Source organism: Balaenoptera ricei, chromosome 3 (assembly GCF_028023285.1).
Source record: "Balaenoptera ricei isolate mBalRic1 chromosome 3, mBalRic1.hap2, whole genome shotgun sequence".
Classification (NCBI taxonomy): Eukaryota; Metazoa; Chordata; class Mammalia; order Artiodactyla; family Balaenopteridae; genus Balaenoptera; species Balaenoptera ricei.
The window spans coordinates 30,283,651-30,301,599 of NC_082641.1; the positions used below are offsets into that span (position 1 = coordinate 30,283,651).

Below are 17,949 nucleotides of genomic sequence, written 5' to 3' on the forward strand. Positions count from 1 at the left end.
GTCACCAGTGATTGCCGCCCTCCAGTGTGAGCTGGTGAGCCCTGAGGAAACTCAGGTCTGAAAAGAATACCTACCATCTAGCAGCCATCAGACTGCAGCCACTCCCTGCAGTGAGCCCTGAGGAAACTCAGGACGTAAAAATACAGGCCCCAGACAGCTGAGGTGCATTATCAAAGGAATGATTTCGGTGAGCCCAGACTCTTGCATCTTCCCATACATAGAAAAGTGCTAAATTCCTTAACTTGAGATATCTGGTTTTCTTTATTTAACAATACTCTTTTTTTTTTTAAACTTCGGGTTTATTTATTTATTTATTTATGGCAGTGTTGGGTCTTCGTTTCTGTGCGAGGGCTTTCTCTAGTTGCGGCAAGCGGGGGCCACTCTTCATCGCGGTGCGGGCCTTTCACTGTCGCGGCCTCTCTTGTTGCGGAGCACAGGCTCCAGATGCACAGGCTCAGTAGTTGTGGCTCACGGGCCTAGTTGCTCCGCGGCATGTGGGATCCTCCCAGACCAGGGCTCGAACCCGTGTCCCCTGCATTGGCAGGCAGATTCTCAACCACTGCGCCACCAGGGAAGCCCAACAATACTCTTTTGATGTTCCCAATTACCTGATCTTTGTTGCAAAACTCCTAAATATCCTGGCCCCTCCCCTCGCCGCCTCGGAGCAGTTTCTCAGTTATCTGAAACGCTGTCTCCCAGGATACAGTCCTCATTTTGCCCCAAATAAAACTTAACTCGCAACTCTCACGTTGTGCATATATTTTTTTAAAGTCAACAATGGGAAGAAGCCAGTGAGTAGGAATTTGTAGCAAAATAGCAAGTGGATAGGATGTGGAGAATGAAGGTTGACAAAACTGGTGGGAGATGCCAAGAAATGCTGACTCTGCCCAAACACACCACCTTCCAAGGCTCCATTTGGTCTCAGGCCTTCTTTAGCTTCCTGGCCCCACACAGCACCTGGCCGCCAGGCCCAGCAGCTGCCCACACAGCCACGTGGTGCCCCGGGTGACCGCCAGCAGGAACAAGAAGACGTCCAGCAGGTACTGCTCATGCCACAGCTGCTGGAAGGTGTAGGGCTTGAGGTGCACCGCACCACCTGTCTGCAAGATGTGGTCGATCCAGCCCACCAGCCGCTGGCTGGGGGTCAGGGGGTGGGAGTGCTTCATGATGCTGGTGTCCACCATGGCAGATTTCTGCCTGTTGGCAGAGACAGGGGGAGGTGTTACTCAAGTGGTCTCATAAGTCTTATAGACCTCGCATCTCACACACACACACACACACACACACACACACACACACACACTTTCCAAATTATGCACAAAAGATTCCCTTTCAAGGAAAAGTTGTTGGCCTGGCCTTGGTATGGTCTAGTTGGGTCCCTTTAAAAAGTTCAAACTGATATTTGCATGCAAAGATCCATGCTTGGTGCTGGAAGTGCTAAACTATAAAAAAAGTGACTAAGTCTGTAAGGACTAATCTCTACCCCAAGGAGGCTTAAGATATACTACAGGAAACCATTATATTTATTGAGCATCTACTTTGTGCTGGTGTCTTGGCTAGATAACAAATGTGACTCTGGGGACTGCAGCCCAGGAAGACATCTGCATTTTCCTGCTCCTTCAAAGCATCATGTTGACCAGCACTGGCTTCATGGGCTATGAGCCTGCATATTTGCACAGGGCCCCACCCTTAAATGGGCCTGTGCTTGATTTAATTCTCTGCTGTCACCTTCTTGAAATCCTTAAACTTTATGACAAGGGTCTCCACATTTCACATAAGGGCACATGAATTATGTAGCCAGCCCTGATGACCAATGGCTGTGGACTATCCCAGCCCAGATGACTCCTTCACAGGGCCAGTGGATCATGCACATTTGGAGTTTAGGTCTTTGAAAATCCAGTGAAAGTTACAAACCCATTCATCAGAAAAGGAATATTTTAAACACATGAGATACCAAATATGCGTAAAGTTTCTGGGTTATCTGACCCCCAGAGCTTAACAACTTTTCTGGGGCTAGGAGTCACATGTGATGTGGTTGTTATTCAGTCACCTAACAAGAACTACTTGCAGTTCTCCTATGTGCCATAACGTTGTGCAGTAATGCTAAGTCTTGAGATATGATTCGGGTTTGTGCCCTTGAAGCTCTAACTTTTTTAGTCCTTCTTCATTATAAGAAAGAAAATATATTTTTCCTCTTCACATGAGATTATTGTGCTGGTTGGAAAATTTCTTAAGAGATCAATGGGCCCCTTTGTATTGACTCACTTAACAGGAATCCATTCAAACTTACTCTGTGGCAAGCCCTGTGCTGAGCCCTGGGAACATAGCAGAAAACACGAGACACACGCTGTTGTCCTGGGTGAGCTTACTCTCTACTTTCTAGTGTGGGGGACAGCCAATAAATTAAAATATAAAGAAATGGGTAATTACAGATCCTGTGACATGTTAAGAAAAAAATAATGTGCTATAATTGGGGTGGATAGGAGAGAAGGCTTTAGGACTATCAGAGAAAGACGGTCTCTCTGAGCAGGTGACATTGGGATGAGACCTCGATGTCATGAAGGAGCCAACCCTGTGAAGAGAAGGGAATGTGTTTTCTAGGGAGCAGCACAGGCAAAACGGCTGAGGTGGGGAGCAGTGTGGGATATTGGGAACAGAAAGGCAACCTCCTGCCTCAGTTGGAATTCTACTATAAGCACCTCCAAAGTAGAAGACCTCTCAAAGACACCCTGTGTCAGTAGTTCAGGTTCCTCACAACTAGAAGGTATAAAATTCTCAGCATCTAACCTAAACTGCTCTAGTCTTCCTCTCATAGGAAACAAGTCAGCTGTTAGCATCACACACATATTATTTCACATCCTGGAAATTTCAGTTTTACTGCAAAGAAGACCCACACGGTGCCCATTGTGGTTTACGTCTTCATTCAGTGTAAGTAACCACAAGCCCAGAGCGCTGCACACCTCTTGTCCTCTATGACTTGCTTCATGTTCAGAGTCAATGTCTCAGCATTGATCTGCTTTAACTGGATGGAGACACCGAAATTTTTGGCTTCTACTCGGAGCAGGTTTTCAGGCTGGTCTCCAAAGAGGGAAATCTCCACCATGGGCATGCCATGTTGGATGGCCTCTATGACACTATTTAACCCACCATGGGTGACAAAAAGGTGAACGTGAGGGTGCCCTGTTGCAAATAACAAAGACAGCAGAACATTCCAGGATGAAAAGTTTCAGAACAACAAGGAAAGCAGAAAAGGCAGAAGAAAATACCAAAGGGACTTAAAGTGTGTTGGAGCCACTGTGAAGATGACTTTGCTTGCTACACACCCAAGGATTCCAAGCCTTGCCTCTGTATAGAGACTCCTTGACTCAGCCAGAACCCAGGGAAGACTAGAACCCAGGGAATTCTGTAGAGAATAGTGCTAGGCAAGGCATATATCTCCATCCATCCATCCATCCATCCATCCATCATTCCATCTATCCATTCCATTATTCCATTCCTTCTCTCTATCCCCTCATGTCTCTTTGCTTCTCTCATCTGTTTTCTCTTTGTGTTTCCCTATGTCTATCTCTGTCTCTGTCTCTTCCTTTCCTTGAGCAAACTTTTCTCACCCAACAAATAATATCCCTCTTCTCCAAATTTCTGACACATTCATTGACATCACAACTCATGTAGCACTCATAAAACTTACACTGTATGTGTTGTTCTCTTTAAATATATGAGAAGCCACTTTGTTTTCTTGACAAAACTCAATACCCTTTTATGATAGAAACTCTCAGCATAACTAGCAATAGAAAGTAATTTCTTCAATGTGATAAAAGGCATATATTTTATAAATCTTGGTCTATAATCATACTTAATGGTGAAACATTGAACTTTTTCCATCTAAGATAGGAACAAAGCAGAAATGCCTGCTCTTACTATTTTTATTCAACAACATGGTAGAAACTCTAGCCAGTTCATAAATAAATGAATGAATGAATTAATTAATTAAATAATCGGGAAGGAAGAAGAAAACTGATATTGTCAGAGACACTGTTGTGTACATAGAAAACCCTTCTGGAAGCTACAAAAAGTCCCAATAGAATAAGTCAGTTCATCAAAATTGCAGGACTCAAGGTTGATGTATAAAAATCAGTTGTATTTCTATCTAATAGCAAAAACTAATGGAAATTGAAATATAAAAACTTTACATGCCTAAGATTAAATCTAACCAAAAAAAAAAAAGTTCATGACCTCTACACTCTACAAAGCATTACCGAAATCAAAAGATGTGCAACGTTAATGGCTCTGAAAGCTCAAAATTGTTAAGATCTCTATTCTCCCAAAACTGGTCTATAAATTCAACGTACATACACACACACACACACACACACACAATCCCAGAAAGCTGCTCTGAAGACAAAAGAACTAAATATTTATATTTTTAAAAAGATCATAGAGATCAAGAGCATAGGAGAGGAGATTAACCAAGATGGCGGAGTAGAAGGACGTGCTGTCACTCCCTCTTGCGAGAGCACCAGAATCACAACTGACTGCTGGACCATCATTGACAGGAAGACCCTGGACTTCACCAAGGAGGATACCCCACGTCCAAGGACAGAGGAGAAGCCACAGTGAGACGGTAGGAGGGGCGCAAGCAGAGTAAAATCAAACCCCGTAACTGCTGGGTGGGTGACTCACAGACTGGCGAACACTTATACCACAGAAGTCCACCCACTGGAGTAAAGGTTCTGAGCCCCACGTCAGGCTTCCCAACCTGGGGGTCAGGCAATGGGAGGAGGAATTCCTAGAGAATCAGACTTTGAAGCCTAGTGGGAATTGGATTGCAGGACTTTGACGGGACTGGGGGAAACAGAGACCCCACTCTTGGAGGGCACACACAAAGTAATGTGTGCATCAGGACCCAGGGGAAAGAGCAGTGAGCCTGGGGGAGACTGAACCAGACCTACCTGCTGGTGTTGGGGGGTCTCCTGCAGAGGCGAGTGGTGGTTCTGTTTCACCGTGGGGATAAGGACACTGGCAGCAGAGGTTCTGGGAAGTTCTCCTTGGCGTGAGCCCTCCCAGAGTCTGCCATTAACCCCAACAAAGAGCACGGGTAGGCTCCAGTGTTGGGTTGCCTCAGGCAAAACAGCCAACAGGGAGGGAACCCAGCCCCACCCATCAACAGTCAAGTGGATTAAGGTTTTACTGAGCTCTGACCGCCACAGCAACAGGGAGGGAACCCAGCCCCACCCATCAACAGTCAAGTGGATTAAGGTTTTACTGAGCTCTGACCGCCACAGCAACAGTCAGCTCTACCCACCACCAGAGCCTCCCATCAAGCCTCTTAGATAGCCTCAACCACCAGAGGGCAGACAACAGAAGCAAGAAAAACTATAATCCTGCAGCCTGTGGACCAAAAACCACAGTTACAGAAAGATAGAGAAGATGAAAAGGCAGAGGGCTATGTACCAGATGAAGGAACAAGAAAAAACCCCAGAAAAACAACTAAATGAAGTGGAGATAGGCAACCTTCCAGAAAAAGAATTCAGAATAATGATAGTGAAGATGATCCAGGACCTTGGAATAAGAATGGAGGCAAAGATTGAGAAGATGCAAGAAATGATTAACAAAGACCTAGAAGAATTAAAGAACAAACAAACAGAGATGACCAATACAATAACTGAAATGAAAACTACACTAGAAGGAATCAATAGCAGAATAACTGAGGCAGAAGAACGGATAAGTGACCTGGAAGACAGAATGATGGAATTCACTGCTGCGGAACAGACTAAAGAAAAAAGAATGAAAAGAAATGAAGACAGCCTAAGAGACCTCTGGGACAACATTAAACGCAACAACATTCGCATTATAGGGGTCCCAGAAGGAGAAGAGAGAGAGAAAGGACCAGAGAAAATATTTGAAGAGATTATAGTCGAAAACTTCCCTAACATGGGAAAGGAAATAGCCACCCAAGTCCAGGAAGCGCAGAGAGTCCCATACAGGATAAACCCAAGGAGAAACACGCCGAGACACATAGTAATCAAAGTGGCAAAAATTAAAGACAAAGAAAAATTATTGAAAGCAGCAAGGGAAAAACGACAAATAACATACAAGGGAACTCCCGTAAGGTTAACAGCTGATTTCTCAGCAGAAACTCTGCAAGCCAGAAGGGAGTGGCATGATATACTTAAAGTGATGAAAGGGAAGAACCTACAACCAAGATTACTCTACCCGGCAAGGATCTCATTTAGATTTGATGGAGAAATCAAAAGCTTTACAGACAAGCAAAAGCTAAGAGAATTCAGCACCACCAAACCAGCTCTACAACAAATGCTAAAGGAACTTCTCTAAGTGGGAAACACAAGAGAAGAAAAGGACCTACAAAAACAAACCCAAAACAATTAAGAAAATGGTCATAGGAACATACATATCGATTATTACCTTAAACGTGAATGGATTAAATGCCCCAACCAAAAGACATAGACTGGCTGAATGGATACAAAAACAAGACCCATCTATATGCTGTCTACAAGAGACCCACTTTAGACCTAGGGACACATACAGACTGAAAGTGAGGGGATGGAAAAAGATATTCCATGCAAATGGAAATCAAAAGAAAGCTGGAGTAGCTATACTCATATCAGATAAAATAGACTTTAAAATAAAGAATGTTACAAGAGACAAGGAAGGACACTACATAATGATCCAGGGATCAATCCAAGAAGAAGATATAACAATTATAAATATATATGCACCCAACATAGGAGCACCTCAATACATAAGGCAACTGCTAACAGCTATAAAAGAGGAAATCGACAGTAACACAATAATAGTGGGGGACTTTAACACCTCACTTACACCAATGGACAGATCATCCAAAATGAAAATAAATAAGGAAACAGAAGCTTTAAATGACACAATAGACCAGATAGATTTAATTGATATATATCGGACATTCCATCCAAAAACAGCAGATTACACGTTCTTCTCAAGTGCGCACGGAACATTCTCCAAGATAGATCACATCTTGGGTCACAAATCAAGCCTCAGTAAATTTAAGAAAATTGAAATCATATCAAGCATCTTTTCTGACCACAACGCTATGAGATTAGAAATGAATTACAGGGAAAAAAACGTAAAAAGGACAAACACATGGAGGCTAAACAATACGTTACTAAATAACCAAGAGATCACTGAAGAAATCAAAGAGGAAATCAAAAAATACCTAGAGACAAATGACAATGAAAACACGACGACCCAAAACCTATGGGATGCAGCAAAAGCAGTTCTAAGAGGGAAGTTTATAGCTATACAAGCCTACCTAAAGAAACAAGAAAAAGCTCAAGTAAACAATCTAACCTTACACCTAAAGAAACTAGAGAAAGAAGAACAAACAAAACCCAAAGTTAGCAGAAGGAAAGAAATCATAAAGATCAGAGCAGAAATAAATGAAATAGAAACAAAGAAAACAATAGCAAAGATCAATAAAACTAAAAGTTGGTTCTTTGAGAAGATAAACAAAATTGATAAGCCATTAGCCAGACTCATCAAGAAAAAGAGGGAGAGGACTCAAATCAATAAAATCAGAAATGAAAAAGGAGAAGTTACAACATACACCGCAGAAATACAAAGCATCCTAAGAGACTACTACAAGCAACTTTATGCCAATAAAATGGACAACCTGGAAGAAATGGACAAATTCTTAGAAAGGTATAACCTTCCAAGACTGAACCAGGAAGAAATAGAAAATATGAACAGACCAATCACAAGTAATGAAATTGAAACTGTGATTAAAAATCTTCCAACAAACAAAAGTCCAGGACCAGATGGCTTCACAGGTGAATTCTATCAAACATTTAGAGAAGAGCTAACACCCATCCTTCTCAAACTCTTCCAAAAAATTGCAGAGGAAGGAACACTCCCAAACTCATTCTATGAGGCCACCATCACCCTGATACCAAAACCAGACAAAGACACTACAAAAAAAGAAAATTACAGACCAATATCACTGATGAATATAGATGCAAAAATCCTCAACAAAATACTAGCAAACAGAATCCAACAACACATTAAAAGGATCATACACCACGATCAAGTGGGATTTATCCCAGGGATGCAAGGATTCTTCAATATACGCAAATCAATCAATGTGATACACCATATTAACAAATTGAAGAATAAAAACCATATGATCATCTCAATAGATGCAGAAAAAGCTTTTGACAAAATTCAACACCCATTTCTGATAAAAACTCTCCAGAAAGTGGGCATAGAGGGAACCTACCTCAACATAATAAAGGCCATATATGACAAACCCACAGCAAACATCATTCTCAATGGTGAAAAACTGAAAGCATTTCCTCTAAGATCAGGAACGAGACAAGGATGTCCACTCTCACCACTATTATTCAACATAGTTTTGGAAGTCCTAGCCACGGCAATCAGAGAAGAAAAAGAAATAAAAGGAATACAAATTGGAAAAGAAGAAGTAAAACTGTCACTGTTTGCGGATGACATGATACTATACATAGAGAATCCTAAAACTGCCACCAGAAAACTGCTAGAGCTAATTAATGAATATGGTAAAGTTGCAGGATACAAAATTAATGCACAGAAATCTCTTGCATTCTTATACACTAATGATGAAAAATCTGAAAGAGAAATTATGGAAACACTCCCATTTACCATTGCAACAAAAAGAATAAAATACCTAGGAATAAACCTACCTAGGGAGACAAAAGACCTGTATGCAGAAAACTATAAGACACTGATGAAAGAAATTAAAGATGATACCAACAGATGGAGAGATATACCATGTTCTTGGATTGGAAGAATCAACATTGTGAAAATGACTATACTACCCAAAGCAATCTACAGATTCAATGCAATCCCTATCAAATTACCAATGGCATTTTTTACGGAGCTAGAACAAATCATCTTAAAATTTGTATGGAGACACAAAAGACCCCGAATAGGCAAAGCAGTCTTGAGGCAAAAAAATGGAGCTGGAGGAATCAGACTCCCTGACTTCAGACTATACTACAAAGCTACAGTAATCAAGACAATATGGTACTGGCACAAAAACAGAAACATAGATCAATGGAACAAGATAGAAAGCCCAGAGATTAACCCACGCACCTATGGTCAACTAATCTATGACAAAGGAGGCAAAGATATACAATGGAGAAAAGACAGTCTCTTCAATAAGTGGTGCTGGGAAAACTGGACAGCTACATGTAAAAGAATGAAATTAGAATACTCCCTAACACCATACACAAAAATAAACTCAAAATGGATTAGAGACCTAAATATAAGACTGGACACTATAAAACTCTTAGAGGAAAACATAGGAAGAACACTCTTTGACATAAATCACAGCAAGATCTTTTTTGATCCACCTCCTAGAGTAATGGAAATAAAAACAAAAATAAACAAATGGGACCTAATGAAACTTCAAAGCTTTTGCACAGCAAAGGAAACCATAAACAAGACGAAAAGACAACCCTCAGAATGGGAGAAAATATTTGCAAATGAATCAACGGACAAAGGATTAATCTCCAAAATATATAAACAGCTCATTCAGCTCAATATCAAAGAAACAAACAACCCAATCCAAAAATGGGCAGAAGACCTAAATAGACATTTCTCCAAAGAAGACATACAGATGGCCACGAAGCACATGAAAAGATGCTCAACATCACTAATTATTAGAGAAATGCAAATCAAAACTGCAATGAGGTATCACCTCACTCCTGTTAGAATGGGCATCATCAGAAAATCTACAAACAACAAATGCTGGAGAGGGTGTGGTGAAAAGGGAACCCTCTTGCACTGTTGGTGGGAATGTAAATTGATACAGCCACTATGGAGAACAATATGGAGGTTCCTTAAAAAACTAAAAATACAATTACCATATGACCCAGCAATCCCACTACTGGGCATATACCCAGAGAAAACCGTAATTCAAAAAGACACATGCACCCGAATGTTCATTGCAGCACTATTTACAATAGCCAGGTCATGGAAGCAACCTAAATGCCCATCAACAGACGAATGGATAAAGAAGATGTGGTACATATATACAATGGAATATTACTCAGCCATAAAAAGGAACGAAATTGAGTCATTTGTTGAGACGTGGATGGATCTAGAGACTGTCATACAGAGTGAAGTAAGTCAGAAAGAGAAAAACAAATATCGTATATTAATGCATGTATGCGGAACCTAGAAAAATGGTACAGATGAGCCAGTTTGCAGGGCAGAAGTTGAGACACAGATGTAGAGAATGGACATATGGACACCAAGGGGGGAAAACTGCGGTGGGGTGGGGATGGTGGTGTGCTGAATTGGGCGATTGGGATTGACATGTATACACTGATGTGTATAAAACTGATGCCTAATAAGAACCTGCAGTATAAAAAAACAAACAAAACAACTAATACTAAACTTTCATTGGGTTATTTGTATGGAAACATGTTAATATAAATGTTTCAGACATTACATGAAATTTCTAAAAATCTTATATTTGTATTTGTATGGAAATATGTATGGAAATATGTTGATATAAATGTTTCAGACATTACATGAAATTTCTAAAAATCATATTTGTATTTGTATGGAAATATGTATGGAAATATGTTAATATAAATGTTTCAGACATTACATGAAATTTCTAAAAATCTTATATTTGTACTTGTATGGAAATATGTATGGAAATATGTTAATATAAATGTTTCAGACATTACATGAAATTTCTAAAAATCTTATATGTTCTGGTATAATGTTATAAGTAATAATCCTATTTATTACTTTAAAATGTATATCTCAGAAATAACTAATTTTCTTGTCAACTGCATTATTATGAACTGTCATCAAATCTTTAACCGTGGTCATTTTTAAGTCTTTTGTCATTTACAGACAGTTCTGGGTGTACTCTGATGATTTTGCAAATATGTTCCTATAAAAGGGTTTCATCTTCAAGAAATACATGGAAAAGACTCTGACAAGTACAGGTTTCTGGTAACGGACTGTACTGCTGAACTGAATGAATAAGCATTTTCAGAACTCTAATGAAAAACTGATGAACTCATAAAAGTGCTAACAAAAGATCAAGATGAAAAAAAAAATTAATTACATGGGACTGAGTGAACTGATGAGGATGAGTATAATTTTTGTGACTTTCTGTCTGAATTTAAAAAAAAAAAAAAAAAATTCCACAAGGACTCAGAGGCAAAGAATATACAAATCAATTTTCACTGCAAAGTAAAGGAGCTGTTACAGTGGAGGATTACTGGACTGAATGTCAATACTATGACACAGTATGAGTGTGTTTCATGTTTGGTAATTGCAATCATTGTTGCTTTTGTTGTGGTCATCCATGTACAATGCTTGGTGTCAGTCGATTTATCTCTTGTAAAAATAAAATACAGTGTGTGTGTGTGTGTGAAAAAAAAAAAAAAAAGATAAAAAAAAAAAAAAAAAAAAAGATCATAATCCCCTAAAACATCTATGCACAAACTTTAATTCAAGATGGATCATGGGCCTAAATGTAAAATCTAAAACTATAAAACCCATAGAAAAAGAAAGCATAGGAGAATACCCTTCTGATCTGGAGATAGCAAAGATTTCTTAAATCATAAACAAAAAAACTGATAAACCAGGGTTCATCAAACATAAATGCTTCTGTTCATCAAAAGACTAGTAAGAAAATAAACAGGCAATCCATAGAAGATCTCTATCCATAACATAAAAAGAACTTCTACAAAACTATAATAAAAAGACAAACAACCTAACTAAAAACTGGGCTATTTTGTTTGTTTGTTTTGTTTTATAAGGCAAAGGGAAAGGAAAGAGGTAGACTGACTTGACCTCCTCTATGATAGAGGTTTCTGGAGCTGAGTGTGTGGACCTGAGTAGGATCTGAGAGAGAGAACTCAAAAAATAAAAAGGGGGGGGGGGTAGCTAAAGATGAACAGACATTTCAAAAAGGAAGATATAAAAACAGCTACTAACACCTGAAAAAATGTTTAACATCATTGGAAATGAAGGAAATGAAAACTGAAACTAGAGGTACCATTTCACCCTCACCAGAATGGTTAAAATTAAAAAGGCTGACAACACCAAATGTTGGTAAGGATGTGTACAGGGCCAAAGGTTGGAGAACTATTTAGCAATTTCTTTAAGTGATAAACCCGCATTTACCCATTTCCTTGTTTTTGTCTTTGCTACAATTCTTTCTGGTGCTTAGAGTGTTCCTGCTTTCTTCCTTCTGCCATTATGCTTTCTTCCTTCTTCCCCTCATCTAAATTGTACCCATCATTTAATGGTCTTCCTGCTCTGGGAGATGTCACAGGGTCTCATGAACACAAGTGAAGGAACAGCAATTTTTTTTTTTTTTTTTTGAAACGACTCTAAAAGCTGTGTGCCAGTGACATCTGCCAGTCTCTTGCTTTCAACTATTGGGCCAACAGATGTCTTCACATTCCATTGGCAGCAAATCCTTCAAAAAAGTCACTTGCCTGGGGGTCCTGTTTAAGAGGCAGTGAATGAGGACTTCATATTTTTCTTCATCCCTAAGGGCCTCTTCTGTGATGCAGATTCTGAAAATCCTGCTGAGGATTAATATTCTGTGTCAGCGTTTACTTGAGGTTTTACTTTGTTTTATTGGGGCTTCATTTTCTTTTCTTTTAATAATGTTTAAACATTTGCTAGTTTATAGAGCATTTGACAAATGCCCCACCTAAGGGATTCTACACTTATGATCTCAGGACCCAGTATATTGGCTGAAAAGTGAGATTCTCACTTCCCAAGCCCAGGAATCAGGCAGTCAACGGATGAACTGAATGACCAGCAAACAACTATGACCACTTTTGCTAAAGAGAAGGCCCGACACTTAGAGAAAACCCTGAGGAGAGAGCCCTGCCCTGTGCTCTCTGGTAAGAGATGTTGGGGGAGATAGAATCATTGCTTGTGGAGGGTAGAGTCTCTACTTTGTGGGCTATAATTCCTGGGGACTTTTACATCTATGCCTGGACTTCACCATAAATCATTTACATAAGACATTCTGAAATGGGACCCAGACATAAGTATGCTTTCAAAGTTCCTCAGGTGATTCTAATATGAAGCCAGGGTTGACAGTAACTGTTCTGGAGGGAGACAGAAGGCAAACATGCATTTACCCTAACATAAGGACACAGGGTATATCACCGTTCACATATATTTAAATGATTCAAGTACATTTACAATTGGTTCAAGAGAAAGAAGAAGATGGAGTGAACTAATGTTGGGACAAAAGTTGTTAAAATTTCTGTTCCAATAAGAAATCCTTCCTTTGAGGATAATTACTGATAATTATTGGGAGCAAGTAAGAGGAAGCTGGCTTGTCATTTCAGCAGTGGGACAGGTAGGTAGGCTTCTTCCAAAAGAACACGAGGTTATGAGGGGAGAATAAATGTGACCAAATGCATAGTCAGTTTAGGCTATACTAGGTTTGATGAGGGTCTTCTGATTGGATCGGTTAAAAAAAAAAGCAGACAGCTAGCTTAAGGCCAGAAAGAGATAGTGTAAGGAGTCTTCTTGAATTCAGTGACTGAATGAGAATAATTTTCCAAGTTATACCTGGAACAGTAGCAAAGGTTTCATTAACTGCAAAATCCTAGTCAAGAAAGATGTAATTTATACTTTGGTCTAATATGTCTATAAATCTCGATCTTTAGATAGTGCAGTAAATGTTTACCATCTGCCTACTATGTGCTGTACACTATGATACATTCTGTGGACCTGGTAGTAAGCAAGGCAAACATGACCTTTGTCCTCATGGAGCTTACAGTTTGACTGGGAAAGAGATATTGAGCAAATCATTAAAAATAACAGATTAAACAATAATAAGTATGTTAAGGGTTTCAAAGGAAAGAACTAGGCATTATGAAAGTGTAGACACAATCTAATTAGTCTAGCAGTTAGTATAGTGATTCTGTCTGTATGCTACTACCTATTTCATGTAAATCAGTTGGGAGACTTTAATTATGTTTAAAAAAACAGTTAAAAACATGTGGGATAGTTTTGAGAAATCCTGCCTAGAAATCCAGGGCTGGAGAGTCTCTACAAAAAGCAAGTCTTCATGTAGAGAAAAGAAAAGTTCCTCTTCAAGGTGGGCAAGTGACACTTTGAGCAGCGCTGGCCCAGAATGCCAACTCAGGATACCCGGAGTCTGCCTTCAGTATTCCCAGCTCTCCCTTTCTGGACCTCTCTCCCAAATTTTGGGCGCTCCATTACCCTTCTTACTAATTCTAATAGTCACACATCTAATCTCCAACCCTCCCCTCTCTCCACAGGGAAGAGACTGACAGGTGGTGAGGTTTAAAAGGTGTCACAAGGCTCTTCCCATTTAGTATCCTAGTAAATACTCCCCGTTACCTACTATAATGCAGTAGCTCAGATCAGGGCAGGATGGTGACTGTGTAAATTAACCCATCTATCTACTGATTCAACACAAATTTATTGAGCACTTATTATGGGTCAGGCACAGGTGGTTCTGCAAACAAAAATAATTCCTCTTGGAGCTTATGTCTGAGAAGAGAGATGAGAAATAGCACATATTATGTTAGATAGTGCTAAGTGCTAGGAAGAAAAAATTAAGCAGGGATGTTCCCTCAGAAATGACTTCCAGATAAGAGCCTGAAGGAAGAGGATGAGCTTAACCACACAGATGATTGGTGTTTCTTTTTTGATTTTTTTTAAGTTTTAGTAATTGTTCTTTTTTTTTTTTCTTTTAATTAATTAATTACTTTATTTTTGGCTGTGTTGGGTCTTCGTTTCTGTGCGAGGGCTTTCTCCGGTTGCGGCAAGTGGGGGCCACTCTTCATCGCGGTGCACGGGCCTCTCACTGTCACGGCCTCTCTTGTTGCGGAGCACAGGCTCCAGACGCGCAGGCTCAGTAGTTGTGGCACACGGGCCTAGTTGCTCCGTGGCATGTGGGATCTTCCCGGACCAGGGCTTGAACCCATGTCCCCTGCATTAGCAGGCAGATTCTCAACCACTGTGCCACCAGGGAAGCCTGATTGGTGTTTCTTAATAAATGAATATCTACTGTGGGGTAACATTTTGCTGGAGACTTCCAAGTACATTATTTGATTATAATCCTCACAGCTACACTGATAAGCATTGTATTATAAACCATCCCACTCACCACTCAGCCTTTTTTAAAACAAATATGAGACTGAGGTTTGGGTTTACTGGAGGTCTGTGACTTAACCAGGGTTCAGAGGCTCCAAACACCACCTTAAGAGATGCCACTTTCTTATCAATTCTAATAATTTGTGTATTTTTGGATCTTCCACATACATAATCATGTCAGAGTAAATAAAAGTTTGTTTCTTCATTTCTCATTCTTAGGCCTTTTATTTCTCTCTTCTTATGATTATGGAACATACACTGTTGAATAGAAGTGGTGACAGTAAGCATCCTTGGCTTGCTCTGGGTCTTTTTTTTTTTTTTTTTTAAGTATTTATTTATTTATTTATTTATGGCTGTGTTGGGTCTTCGTTTCTGTGCGAGGGCTTTCTCTAGTTGCGGCAAGCGCGGGCCACTCTTCATCACGGTGCGCGGTCCTCTCACTGTCGCGGCCTCTCTTGTTGTGGAGCACAGGCTCCAGACGCGCAGGCTCAGCAACTGTGGCTCACGGGCCTAGTTGCTCCGCGGCATGTGGGATCCTCCCAGACCAGGGCTCAAACCCGTGTCCCCTGCATTGGCAGGCAGACTCCCAACCACTGCGCCACCAGGGAAGCCCCGCTCTGGGTCTTAAAGGTAAAGATTATAGCATTAAGGATGACAGTTGCAGTAGTTTTGCATTCATGTTTATACCTATATATGTCTATATATATGCATGTAGATATGCATCCTTTATCAGAAAAAAAGAATGCTTATATTTTCATTGTTGTCTTTTTTCATTTATTATTTTTTAATTGAAATAGTTGATGTACAATATATGTTACAGGTGTACAACATAGTGATTCACAATTTTTTAAGGTTATACTCCATTTATAGTTATAAAATATTGGCTATATTCTCTGTATTGTACAATATATCCTTGTAGCTTATTTTATACATAATAGTTTGTACCTCTTCATCCCATACCCTTATATTGCCCCTCCCCCTTTCCCCACTGGTAACGACTAGTTTGTTCTTTATATCTGTGGGTCTGTTTTTGTTGTTTTTGCTGTTATATTCACTAGTTTGTTGTATTTTTTAGATTCTAAATAAAAGTGATATCATACAGTACTTGTCTTTGACTTATTTCACTTAGCATAATACCCTCCAAGTCCATCCATATCATTGCAAATGGCAAAATTTCATTCTTTTTAATGGCTGACTAGTATTCCATTGTATGTATATATACCATATCATCTTTATCCATTCATCTGTTGATGGACACTTAGGTTTGGTTCCATATCTTGGGAATTGTAAATAATGCTGCTATGAACATTGGGGTGCATGTATTTTTTCAAATTAGTGTTTTTGTGTTTTTCTGGATATATACCCAGGAGTAAAACTGTTGGGTCATGTGGTAGCTCTATTTTTAGTTTTCTGAGAAACCTCCATACTGCTTTCCCCAGTGGCTGCACCAATTTACATCCCCACCAACAGTGTACAAGAGCTCCCTTTTCTCCACATCCTAGCTAATACTTGTTATTTGTGTTCTTTTTGATGATAGCCATTCTGACAGGCATGAGGTGGTATCTCATTGTGATTTTGATTTGCATTTCCCTGATGATTAGTGATGTTGAACATCTTTTCATGTGCCTGTTGGCCATCTATATACCTTCTTCGGGAAAATGTCTATTTAGGTCTTCTGCCCATTTTTCAAAAAAAATTAATTAACTAATTAATTAATTTTGGCTGCACTGGGTCTTTGTTGCTGCGCACAGGCTTTCTCTAGTTGCGGTGAGTGGGGGCTACTCTTTTGTTGCGGTGCGTGGGCTTCTCATTGCCGTGGCTTCTCTTGTTGAGGAGCGCAGGCTCTAGGTGCACGGGCTTCAGTAGTTGTGGTTCGCGGGCTTAGTTGCTCCACGGCATGTGGGATCTTTCTGGACAAGGGATTGAACCTGTGTCCCCTGCGTTGGCAGGCGGATTCTTAACCACTGCACCACCAGGGAAGTCCCTGCCCATTTTTTAAATTGGGTTGTTTGTTTTCTTGATGTTGAGTTATATGAGCTGCTTGTATATTTTGGAAATTAATCCGTCAGTAGTATCATTTGCAAATATTTTCTCCCAATCTGTAGGTTGTCTTTTGGTTTGTTTATGGTTTTCATTGCTGTGCGTAAGCTTTTAAGTTTAATTAGGTCTCATTTTATTTTTGCTTTTATTTCCTTTGCTTTAGGAGACAGATCCAAAAAAAATATTGCTACAATTTATGTCAGAGTGTTCTCCCTATGATTTCTTCTAGGAGTTTTATGGTTTCCAGTCTTACATTTAGGTCTTTAATACCTCTTGAGTTTATTTTTGTATATGGTGTTAGAGAATATTCTAATTTCATTCTTTTACACATAGCTGTCCAGTTTTCCTAGCACCACTTATTGAAGACTGTTGTATATTCTTGCCTCCTTTGTCATAGATTGACTGTAAGTATATGGGTTTATTTCTGGGGTCTCTATATTCTTTTCCATTGTTCTAGGTATCTGTTTTTGTGCCAGTACCATACTGTTTTGATTATGTATCTTTGTAGCAAAGTCTGAAGTCAGGGAGTGTGATTCCTTCATCTCTGTTCTTCTTTCTCAAGATTGTTTTGCAGTAGTTTGGGGTTCTTATTTATACATATACATGTCTATACATATGCATGCAGATATCCATTCTTCATCAGAAAAAAATGTTTTTTAAAAAATAGAACTTTAAAAAATATAAGTGCTGAATTATATCAAAATGTTTTCTGCATCTGTTTGAGATGATCATGCAATTTTACTCTTTCAACTA

At 39.6% G+C, this 17,949-nt stretch overlaps 1 protein-coding gene across 6 annotated transcripts in view; it reads right to left on the bottom strand.

The window, feature by feature from the left end:
• Positions 1 to 257: 257 nt before the first annotated feature.
• The window catches only part of LMBRD2 (LMBR1 domain containing 2), a 71,227-nt gene continuing 53,535 nt past the window's right edge, over positions 258 to 17,949 (bottom strand). For all 6 annotated transcript variants that reach the window (XM_059916226.1, XM_059916227.1, XM_059916222.1 and 3 more), the window contains one exon: positions 258 to 1,197. In XM_059916226.1, coding sequence (XP_059772209.1) covers positions 933 to 1,197 — 265 coding nt within the window. In that variant the 3' untranslated portion in view covers positions 258 to 932. The remainder of the gene's footprint in view (positions 1,198 to 17,949) is intronic.